We start from the raw sequence: 13,090 nt of genomic DNA, 5'->3' as shown, positions 1-13,090 counted from the left end.
GTTGTGAGTACATAAACACATAATATAAGTAAAGTTATGTACTCATGAGTACAGGATATGGCCGTTCGTCCCACTGTCAGGGAAATTATTGCTTCATGACATACTGCAGGGGCGTTCATTGTGAAAGTAAATAAATATAATTAATTAGTTTCTTTCGTCAAAATGAAAGATGGAATAATATTATCTAACTAGTAATTAATATAGTAGGACGATATTTGAGCAAATGGTAGTCCGTATATGAAGCCACATTTTAATGGGGTGCGGGTGTCTGATACAAAGTGACGATCTGTGACGAAGGGGTTAAGGGGGTTGTAGAAAATGTCACGTGCAAATTAGTACTAAAATTGATAATTTCCTTTAACGGATAGGGGGTGTTAAAAATATGACGTAATTTAGAAAGTGGGTAAAGGTAAAAGCTCGAGATATGAGAATCTCTCAATTTCATAAAACTAAATTTTCGGTTAGTTAGAATTCATTCCGATTCTTGCCGATATAAAAATTCTCCACCCTGGTAAAATTTCCGCTAGTGTTTACAAAACAATATCTAACTAAGTTATATTAAAAAAAGGTCACTTTACACATTGTTTTTTTGTCTATTACCTACCAAAGCGGTTTAAAGTAAACTTTTATTGCAAGCTGCGAATTCTTGCGGAACCCATGTGGTGCTCAATATTGAAATTCTATTAGGGATCAGTGACGTCCCGTGGGGGTAGGCAGATTGAGCGTCGCAAGGGCGGCAAATCGAGGAAAATCATTTGGAATATGTATATAGAAATAGCTAAGTGCCTTAACTTAGTAACAACGAAAATATATTTCCATTAAAAAAATCAACTCACTGGTTTTGTCGGGTTCGCGATATCTAGTTTACTTCCGCTGCCCTTCGACGTCCTTGGTGACGAAGAAACAGAAACGAGACGTGCAGATTTGCGAATAATAAAATTAGTCTGATATTTGGTTAGTAATGTATCCATACAACACATTTATTAGATATTGGACTCATGAAATGATGATAAAAATAATGTATGAACAAATGAGGCGGCATTTTGGTGCTGCCTAGGGGCGGCATTATATCTAGGGACGTCACTGTTAGGGATATACAGCTTCACATCATATCGGTTGCCAGCATATATATTATATTCATTGGGGTGTATTATATGGGTAGCTTTTATAGATAGATGTATATAAATATTAAAGTTGGTCGAAAATATGTGAACGTTATGGGGTGAACGCTGCTGGTCTCACGCGATGCGAACGCGAGCTCCTAGCAGCCGTTGGACCACCCGCGAGTGGGCGAAAGCTCGAGATCAAACAATTTGCACAACCGTTGTGCAAGCATGTTGACGGTGGATTATTTGTATACCATCCGTCCACACATAATGAACAGTTGATGGTACAGTCTGGATCTTCGAAAAATGCACCCATTTTATTCTACCGATGAGCTTATTTTCTTACTGTGTCAGGCATATTTATGTCGATGGTTGGACACCCTGATAGGATGGGAAAGGGTTTTGGTGGAAGACCCACCCGCGGATGGCAAATTCGTCGAAGATCCAGCGTTCGAAATGAAAAATTAGCGCTCGATAGTTTTCTGAAAATATTATATACCTACAATAACGTAATTAACTGCAGGCGAAAATGGTGTTTACTACATACACGTCATAATTGTTTTTATTTACCACGAGTCCGACAAGTTCGGCATTAAACTTCGAATAATAATATATTACCTATATATTATGAAGTAGTTTTTTAATTAATTTAATTATCTTTTAATAATTCACGAACCTGAATACCTATAATATTTATTTTTTCCACGAGACAGAAATAATTTCGATGTTTTCGCTCCAGCCTTATGAACCCTGCGAAGATCTATATTAAGTTTAATGGCCCAAAACGTATTTTATAATAATAACGTTTATAGAATGTAATAATTGCCAATGTACATTGATAATATTTTACTTCCTATAAGTCGATTTACCGCCCGTGGAAGCGTGGTACTTATATATACATAGCAGCAAAGGTATAGATATAGATAGATATAGATAGACAGTACATGACATGGCACATACATTTACCAGAGTTAATTATATAATTATTGAAATGTGTGCGTGTGGAAATTTCGAGGGTTGTACAGGTGAATGTTGGACGTTGCAACAGTAAGGCCGGTTTCAGACATGAAACCGGTGTCGCGCTTGTATATATGTCGCTACATTTCAAAATCAGCCAAGTCCACCTTTAGGTATTTTTGACTTTTTTGTGAATTGTAGAAGAACTACTGCTTTCTAACATTTCTGCATTATCGAAATGTGGAACTAATTAATTTTAAATATTCTATACTCGAAATAATATAAACTTTCACCATTGTGACTGTGTATTTGAGAAAACAAAAAGCTGTTTTTCTCCTATTCATCTATTATGGACTTGGCTGATTTTGAAATCTAGCGACACCTTATTATATTATAATAAGGAGGCCTTTGTAGTCGAATAAAAGGGTCTTTGTATTATGTTTATGAACGCCCCGAGCTAATGAGTCAAAGCGTGTATGGTACACTTTTCCGTCGGCCGCTACATTCTCAAGCCGCCGATACACATGTTTTTATGACTGCAGCCAGTTTTATGTTCTAATTTATATCGCGAAATTATGCGTTGACTCATTAGCTCTGGGCGTTCATATATATAATACAAAGGACCCTTTATTCGAATACAAAGGCCTCCTTATTATATACGAGCGCGATACCGGTGTCCCGTCTGAAACGTCACAATATCTTGTCTTAGTTCATTGTTTTAAACTTCTTCTTTCTAACGGATATTGTCGTCTGAGAATACCATACGTAATATCAATGTTTGTTTTATATTTTATAATAAAGCTTTTCAATTCAGTTTAAGATTCAACCTTAAAGAATGACGCATCGACTGCATTCAATCCAATGACATTAATGGACGAAGCATCTGAAAAAAATGACACTCACTTTTTTGTCGGGTCTGCCGAATGGCATAATCTGTTCTAACGCCATTTACAATGATATTGATATAAATTGTGGTAAGTAATTGGTGATATTGCTATAAATTCCCGATGCTTTTTGTCGGGTCTCCCGAATGGTTCGGTTCGAAAGGGTTCGCTCAAATGAACATTGATACTCGAAACACTGTTCTAACGCCATTACAATAAAGGTGATATTGTTATAAATTCCCGATGCGTGATATCGCATAATGGAAATTGGGTGACGTCTACATATGCATGTGCGAATGTCACTATGCGCGAATTTACTGGCTAGCTACTGTACTGAGTGCGTTGTCCATTAATAATGTCATTGATTCAATCACTCATAATCTGCTGTATAATACCTATATTATATTAATTACCTTCTAATAAAAACACTAAAATCAGTTTGAATATAAAAGGTGTTTATATGAAAATGATCCCGCAAGTATAATATAGGTAAGTATTGTCCGGCAACTTCATCTTGGCTACGTGGCAAATCTGTGAACTACGTACAGCTAATCGAACTTCCGGTTTCAAATTAGGAACGCCCCCAAATTTTTCATTACATTTTTGACACTTCGTATTGGACGCATCTATCAATTTACGTAATTTGAAGCTTTTTATATTCAAAAGATGTCTAACACAATACGAAATGATGTTCGAATTATTATCAGTAAACTTTTGATTTATTGCGAAGAAGAAAAAGAGTCGTATTTAAAAGGCGAGCCTATACAATACTTTCAACAAGCCCATTTTACGGGTTCCTGTCATGTCAGGTATGTCAAAATTCAGTGTTGTAATACTAGAAATATTTCCCCAAATACTGGAAATTATGTTTGTATATTATAAAGTTATGTGTATCGTAATCTATTTTATTAATATTTTTGGACGTATAATAATTAAGTATAAATGATCATTAGTTAGTTAATGAATTGTTCTATTTTTTCCTAATTTTTAAACCGATAAGTAGGTACATATTGTTTTAAAATTTATGTAAGGTGGATATAATTTAATTTATAGAAAATTATTTTCACAGTATGTGTTTCTACAACAATTTTACTAAAAATACGATATAAAGACATCATTTGTAAATTATAAAACATGTGATTGGGTCATCAATATAATATTGAATATGTTATATCTTTCACTTCTACTTTTTTACTCATAATTTGTGTTCTAGTTATTTAATTAATAAATACCTGCAGCAATATTATCAGTTAATGTGGGTTCAATGATACACTTCCTTCCAAATTCAATAATTACGCTGTAATAATTAACCTAATATAATAGTAATAATTAAGAGGTGAAATTATTTGAAAAAAAAATTCTATTGATATTTATTGAACAATAATTAGACTTATAAATTAATGTACTTATAAACTTACTGAGAATAGAATTGATATAAACTTAAAACCTAATTTCGCGGGATATGTTTTCTCAAAAAATGACAACACTGTGAAATATTCTATACGCGATAAGAGCGACTTCCTGTTGTTGCCTAAATAATGTTCTGTAGTAGGTACCTACATGTAAAGGATTATATTTGCGTGATAATTTATATAGTAATTTTATAGTTTTCAAAATTTACAACAGTTAACATGAATACCTAAATCAAATATCATAGAATCAACAAAACCTTTTTGACTGAGTTATTTCTATCAAGTACTTAATTAATGCCAGTTCAATATAATATTTCACATTTTTAGTTACAAGTTTTCAATAACAGTTTTAGATATTATATTCGGGAAATGTTTTTATTATATACCTAAGGGGTGGGGGTGAATTTGAAGTTCCTCTACTGGCTTCCACAGACATCGTTCTGTTAATAGCCTTTAGAGTTGTGGAGAGAAGGAAATAATTGCAAAGTGTTTTCGAGGGTAACGGGGATATTCCACAGAACAGATTAATAAGTATAATTCCGACAGGCTATATCCCAATACACCACATTTTGACGCAGGGTTTTGAATGTGTGATTGTCCTACGAAAATGAAACATACACTATAGACGTGCAATAGTGTGTGTTGCAACCTTCAAAGACACCATTATTGAATGAGCGTCAGTGCAGAAAACGAGAGCAGTTGTCGGAACGAAATACAAACGTATTCTTGACACGTGTTTAAGTTTATCTCATATTCTTCCACCCTCGATATCGATTGCCTGTTTTCCACACCTGTTTGGTATTTCATTTCCCTGTGATATTATTATCAGGGGATATCACAATTCTCAGCTGCGAGACAAGCGGACCCAAAGAAATCGCCAATTGAGTCAGGGCAATTGCGAGGCTCGATTAGAGTAGTTGCGCGAGCCTCCCTGTGAGCGCTAATAGTATATTCGCATCCGATTAATGATCGTAGCTTCACAGTTTAAAAACTATATACTTACTTCACCATTTACAGGAGATTTTGATAATAAAAAATAACAAAACTACTTGTTATTGAAGCCTACATGATATTTTCTTTCCCCCGACAATGTCCGATCCTAATAAGATCGTAATATATGGGCCTCCACAGATTGGAGGTTTGTATTAACAGATTTTGTTTTTACGAGAAATGGATGTCAGCCACTTGCTCAACCTATTAGGTCCATACTCTGACTCATCCACAAATTGAAAAACAATATGTGTACTTGCCAGACCCAGGATTCGAACCTGGAGCCCATGTCGATATAAACCGACGCTTAAGCCGCGCGGCCATCGTGGGTGTTTTTCTTATCTTTTCGAATTTTCTAATTATTGAATAATTATTTTCAAATTTTAAATCTTCGCTATGTAGAATTGCAATATAGTAAAGTAGCTTCTTTTATCCACCTAACAATATCAACAATGAGCTTATTTTGAATATTCTCCCGAATATTTTTATTAGTAACACGCCGACGATGTTCTTGTCATGAATTTTCCTAAGGATTCTATGATTCTACAATTTCTACTGCACATGACTCCCGCGATTTAGATGTCTTAAAATTACATTATTGATTTAATTTCAAAAACAACTTATTTATTGCCGTTTCAACATTTTTGTTGGGCCCGAAATCACATAGGGCGCGAGTCCCCCCCAGAGTGCGGGCCCGATTGGATCGAATCGAAAATAATTTATATGTACATATACTAAGTCTATCATACCCATACCTCGTCCATAAGGCCCTCCGTGTTCAGTGGTCATGAGCAGCCTTCAGCCAGCATTGGCTAGCAATGCCAATTTTCCCTCCAACATCTTATTGTTTTGTTTCACTATTGTCTAATTTTCAGACAGAGTTTTTATTAAACACAGTAGGTACTTATGGTAGACTTCGTTTACAGAAACACTTTTTCCATAATCCACTAAGTACGTTATTATTTTTATTTGGTCCAATTTTGTTTATAAATGTATCTGAGTATTTACATAAAAGTCCATTTATGTATTTATATATTTATATGAACCAACCTATAGAAACGACGATAGTTGTATTAACGGGGTCGGATTTTCTCTTGAAGGGGCCTGAGCTAAAACGTATTGGGGGCCCAAAAAAACGCAACAACTGACGTTAAAACGTAACTAAAAAAAAGGTTTTTTGTGGATTTTTTTTGGACCCCGGGAGCCTCTGAGGCAGCCTTTTGGTAAATCTGACCCTGTATATAAATAGTTAGAAGATAGGATCTATATGACGTAATAAAATAGGTAGGTACCTTCAGTGGCGCACCCAGGGGGGGGGGGGGGGGGGGGGGCAAGGGGCCCTGGCACCCCCCAAAAATGAAAATTATCAGAATGATTTTAAACATTGAAATTGAAAGCTAATAAACTATACCTTTGGGCTTAGACAAATAAAAACACGGCAAAAAAATGATTTGTAATAATTCTCCAGCACCCTTTTTAGAAAAATTTCTTAGATTTTAATTTCTAACACAAAAATTTCGAAACAATAATGTCAGTTTTTTTAGAAACCCAATCCCTAATGGAACTGTCAAACAATTCTCGGTGTCCACCCGAATTCCGGAGTGGTGTAGGTCATGACTGGGGAGGGCTGACAGGGCTCTAGTCTGGGGGCCCGGGCTGTGGGGGGTCCGGCGTGTCGGGTTGACCAGATAAGTGAGATAAGCACACATCATAAATTAGCTTTAATAGTAAAAAGAGTCGCCTGCGGCGCTAGTATACTTCACGGCCATGAACATTTTCAATTACCTATATAATTGTGCATTATATTTTTTTGATTATTATGTGTCAATACTCGACAGCTCCATTATTAAAGTAGATGTATTAAAAATCGCCAATAATTCACTGTATAAGTACCCTTAATTTGAACTAAAACACAATTTGAAAAACGTTAATGTATTGTTTCACACTGCCTTTAATCTTAGCGGTAGATAGCCCCCCCCCCAAATATCCTAACCTGATGTGGGGACCATGGTGTAGGTACACCTAGTGCAATAGACAAAAGACCGATAAACGAGAAATTAGGCTGTGAAGAAGAAAAAGAGCCTATAGGACTAATTTACATTCTCCTCCTTGGGCCCCCCCCAATATTAAATCCTGGGTGCGCCACTGGGTACCTTTATATAAACTAGCTGTAGTCAACATTTTAATCCAAATAGTTATTCAAGTATGTTGTAAGTTAAGACGTGAATATTGGGGAACCACTATCTATAACAAAAAGGTGATTTAACATTAAAATAAAGCTAATTATTGACATGGGTGCATATAGAGAGATGGTAAACGATACCTAAAAGGCCTAAAATATATTTAAGTTATGACTAAATGACAGTCCACACAACTGTTAAAAGTAAAACTTGACTTACCTATTATTAGTAAGATAGGTAAATACTAACTGATAAGATAACATTGATAACGGAACACTTCTTGAAGTGCACAATGTGTGAACTCGTTTCATTTAAAACAAAATTAGTACCTACCTAATATTGACATTTCAATAATCTATTACCTATGTTTTGAAAATCGAACTTTCCTTTAATTGAGACCAAACTTGGTGGTAATTAATTATTTTATTGTTTTATATGTTAAATTATTATGTATTTCACGACAACACAGACACAAACAAGACGAAGAACTGTTGTTCGTAACACACGGCTTCTGAATCACTGTATATTTATAATATTTTAGATTTTATTTAAATAAAGTTTGACTTTTCAAATAAATACGTGTCAGACGCAGAATCACACTACGAAGCTCCGAAGTCAGTAGCACACAATAATAAAATAACCGGTTGTGATTGGTGAATAAAAAAAATAAACGAGTGCTAGTGTTGCCATGGTTAACACAACGTTTTACTCACTTTTTATTGAATTTGTTTATGGTTGTATTTTTTTTATTAAATACCTAATTTTATATTGTAGTGATTCGGTAATCATGGGTAAAATTAATTAAACTTAAAAATTTCCTGTATCGCTCATAAATAATCACTAAAACATGACACCGTATTTGCTCAAAACGAAATTACATGATAACCTTGTTATCTATTCGGGTATACTATTTCTATCAAATTTTAAAATGACAATTGATATTTTATTAGATGGTTAACATTTTCAATTTGGTACTACAATATTTATGATTTTGATTTAATAATCAAAAAAAAATCGAAGCTGGTTTAAATATTTTTATAAAATTGTAACCTTTATCATCAGATGATAAAGATGTTGCCTACGCGCTGTATGGGTTATTTCCTGTCTATGTACGGTAAAAGAGCTTTATGATAAAACTGGCAGATGCCATACTAACTATATTGTTCATCGCACCAATATAATAATTATTATCCCAATAATCAATAAATTACAATAATAATAAGTATCTAAATGAAAATAAAATAATTTGTATAATAACAAAATTGATTTGCTAATCTCGATATCTATCTTATTAGGTAAAACTGTTATAGACCAGATCATGGAAGAGAAAAAGGTTTAGCAGTATTTTTTTGATCTTGTTAATATTTTTGATACATGTTTCACTAATTTATTGAAGTTGATGTTTTTCTACTTACCAATTTTTCTACTGTACCTATGTAAATAATATAAAAACTGAATGAAATGAATTTGATTTTTAAAAAATCACTTGCTTTCGTAAACATATTAGAAAGATTCCTGCAACCAAACTAAAATCACAGATTTTCTTAATAAATAATGTGCATTAAAGATGTTAAAATAATTGTCTGTTTTAGAAATGTATAATATGTAGTATTTTAAAAAGAAAATACCATAGTACGGATTATCAGTGTTTTTCGATTATCCGTGCCGCCCCTCCCTACCATTTGCCCGGATAATCGGGAGTATACTGTACATATATTATAATATAAATATTACAAAAAATCCCTACTGTTTATATAAAAAAATATTTATTATAATATTATGGTTTCAAAAATGATACACTAAAGATCTCTAGCCATGCATGATAACTGCAATATTATTCTGAAATAATATTCTACTAAAAAATAATGTTATTTTACTTATTTATATTAATATTATTTTCTTTGTTTCTACTTTCTATTATGAAAATAAAAAAAACTCGTTTTTACTAACAATTATTGTAAAATTTATTAGGGTTCAATAAATGCCCACAGGGAAATACAAATATCTACTAAGATATTGATTATGTACATAACAATTAAGTTGAATAATGCGGTATCAACAAGATATCATACCCATATAATAATATAAATAACAATGATTAAAAATATTATATTTACATATAATTTTTATATAAAAATAACAATATTACTTTTCTATACCCTGCATGAATACAGTAGTACTTGATTCTCTCCATTTGTATATTATTCAATGAGAAAATAATTTAATTAATAATTATTGTTCATTGATTGAAATTCGACTCATTGAATTTTATATGCAAGTAAAGTTTAATTATTAATTCATATTCTAATAATACATACACATAACTTTTGGTCCAATATTCTAGAATCTAGATCATATTGCCTAGATCTTTGTAATGAAACATGAATACAAACGGATATTTAAAGATTTTCTATTTTTAGTGTAAAGTTGTAGCAAGTATAAAAACTACTACCTACCTAGAGTCTGTATTCTATAAACTGGCGTACACGTTACATGGAAAGAATTGTGTCATCGTGTTCAACTATTGCAAGTTTTCAATGGGAGGGAACGAGATGGATGCTGAAGCGGGGGAGAAACCGGCACGCCAGTTTATAGAAGACACTACTACTACTACTACTACTATATACTCTTCTATTATACTCTAACAATGTAAATCGTAATTCTTTTGTTGTTAATCCATAGTTTATTGGTTTTGTTTATTTTATAGAAACATATTCATTTATTTTTTCTGTGTGTCAATAGGATTCTCAACTATATGGACTATTTCTTTCCGTGTATACATACAGGTAATTTTCATTTATTTATTCTTTCTTCAGTGATTCGAATTCATTATATTGCGATCGATTTTTAAAAATATTTTTTTGCCCGCACTTTTCTGACATAATATGTCACATGTCAGGAATCGTCACAACAAGTCGAGTCATGCGCGTATGATCAGATTATTTGACAATTATAGACAAATTTTATATAATAAGTGTAGACAGGTACTTAGATTTTTATTTGCAATCCGGAATAACATGAATGTTGTATTTTCATCTTATTACAAAGTCATATTACGTTGTTTTTTGAACAACATTTATTTTTAATATTAATACTATCGACCGAGGGTACTTGATCGAATTTGAATTAAAATTCTAATGGAGTTAAGTTTTGCACTATTCCATTAGGTAATACAGATTTTACCCACTTAATTGTATATTTAAGTTCGAATTAACTGTATTCAGGACTCGAAATGGACAGGAGCGCATCGGAGCGCCATTCCTGTTCATAAAATCCTCAAAATTATCACTCCGTCTCGTGAGAAAAATAAATTGACCGTCTGAGCTAGATAGGTCATATAACGAAAAATCAAACAAACTTATTTTTATAAAATACATATAAAATTAGATAACTATGCTGATATTTTTGTAAAATTATCATGCGCTCCGGTTCTTAAAATTTTCCATGTTAGTGTGTATTTACCATTGATGCACAGTACCTGAAGATGCCGAAAGGCGAAACCCGGGTCGCAAAAAACGACTTAAATGGAATAGTACAAAACTTCAATCGATTAGAACATTTATTTTGTTATTAATTTAATGTTTTCATGTTTTAAGTTGTTTTGTTTTTCAAAATCTTCTTGTTGATCTCAAAATTTCACTAATCGTGATCTTATCAAAAATGTAACCTCTGTGATCAAGGTTACCTGTAGATACTTTGAGATTCTATAGGAAAGTCTGAGGTAAAATGAAAAAAATGCCACACCAGAATTAAAATATGATTGAATATCACAATGACCAAACAAACAATTTTACTTTCTTACAATTCGTCGCCCTAGATTGGTTTGTCTAAAGCGACAATATTTGAATTGTTCAGGAGAAAAAAATCAAAGTTTATTACCTTATATTTCAAAGCTTGAAGATGATTCATATTTATTTATTTTACCTAATGAGAAATACATTATATTAGAGTAGGTATATTAAAAGACTAATCCTGCGCTATTACTCAGATTATTCAGAAGAATTTGTATTTATTTAACAGCAGATACTGAATTGGGAGATTAGACAATCCAAACCGAACTTTTAAATCCTAGTCGTCATGTGACAAAAAACGGTTACCCAGAAAATATTTAAATTAATTGAGTTATAATATTATATAAGTGGGGATATATAAATATACTGTATATATGTATATATATAATGTATTTGGATTTTCGACACTTAAAAGGTCTTTGGCATAGCTTTTTTTGAATTATTGTTCGGTACTAGTTTGTAAAATGTTCACACATTAGACAAACCAGCATGGAATGATTGTTTTCTTAGACATTAAAATAAATATCTCTGATTCATTCTAATGAAAAATAAAATATGTTTTTTTAATGATTTCAATGCGTTTATATAAAAGAAATTGAACTGCATTAAAAACTCAATTTCACCAAAAATGGAGCTTCGACAAATCAATCCTAAGACGACGAATTGGTGGGTAGCATAAATATTTAATGTCAATATTTTCTATATAAAAATGAGACTAATAATAAAATTACACATCACATTCTAGACACTAACTAATAATTATTGGCCTGTAGTATGCATTGGTAAAATAAGTAAACTATTTATTATAAAAAAAAACTTATGAACACTTTCCTCTAACCTGTACAGTTTTAAAAATTACTGAATATTTGAATTATTGAATAATAAATTGATATATTCATGTTATTTTTCTTCGGTAGGTACATTATTACGGTACAAGAACTTGACTCATTGACTGCTGATAGCACAGCTGTTGTGCCCTCATTAGGGGGTCAATAGATATAATTAGCATTTTATTTAAATGTGGTAATTAAATGGTCCGCAGCGAAATGGTTAATATTAGAGGGAACATTGGTTATGTGTGACAACTGATAGTAAAACTTACTATTGAATTACATGATCAACATAATATTAATATAGGTAAACGGCCAAAATATAGATCAATGTTCTTTTTCGAGATTTTAACTTCTGCCATGAATTTTAAATTAAAAATCGGTTCTCCCATCTTTAACTTTTGACGTCTTGATTTGTTATTGCATTTTCAGTTCAGTTCAGTGCTACCAATTTATTTTGGTAAGAGAATATGATTTTTCTTCGAATCTACTGATATTAGCACCACTGTTTTATGGGGACTGGAAACTGAGAGACTGGAAGACTAGCATGTCACGTCTCTTCAGTTTAGTTGCGAACGTTTTGATACTGAGAGATTCCAGTCTTGCAGTGAACGAACCGCCATTGAAATACCTACATTAGCTGGATACCGGCTTGAATTTTAGTTTCGGTCTCGTCGTGAGCAGAAGGTCTCACTGTACAATACATAGACTAATATACTTGGTACAATAAATCACATCTTCTGATGTCACACTATGTTCCTGTATTAGTTTTACTAAAAAACAGTATTTTAAAACGGAAATACCGGTTTTGGTAACATAATATACATAAATTTATAAATACAGTCGAACTTGGTTATTACGATCACGCAAATAGCGAGATCTCGGATGTAATGAGGAAACATTCGTTGGCATTTTAGTTTATGATTTTCTCCATACATTT

The 13,090-nt window shown here is 32.5% G+C and overlaps 2 protein-coding genes across 2 annotated transcripts in view; both read right to left on the bottom strand.

Annotated features, from left to right (window-relative positions):
* The window catches only part of LOC147079536 (uncharacterized), a 57,718-nt gene extending 49,671 nt beyond the window's left edge, over positions 1 to 8,047 (bottom strand). The window contains exons 1-2 of the mRNA XM_085941890.1: positions 7,892 to 8,047; positions 6,105 to 6,399 (exon numbers count right to left, since the gene is read on the bottom strand). Of these exons, the coding sequence (XP_085798016.1) occupies positions 6,105 to 6,113 (9 nt within the window). The 5' untranslated portion in view covers positions 6,114 to 6,399; positions 7,892 to 8,047. The remainder of the gene's footprint in view (positions 1 to 6,104; positions 6,400 to 7,891) is intronic.
* The window catches only part of LOC147079534 (uncharacterized), a 107,380-nt gene that overhangs the window by 44,338 nt on the left and 49,952 nt on the right, over positions 1 to 13,090 (bottom strand). The gene's annotated exons all lie outside the window — the stretch shown is intronic.

This window comes from Rhyacophila brunnea, unplaced genomic scaffold (genome assembly GCF_057557595.1).
Source record: "Rhyacophila brunnea isolate RB1 unplaced genomic scaffold, BYU_Rbru_1.0 scaffold_1, whole genome shotgun sequence".
NCBI classification, from domain to species: Eukaryota; Metazoa; Arthropoda; class Insecta; order Trichoptera; family Rhyacophilidae; genus Rhyacophila; species Rhyacophila brunnea.
This window is presented reverse-complemented; position numbering and strand designations above follow the sequence as displayed.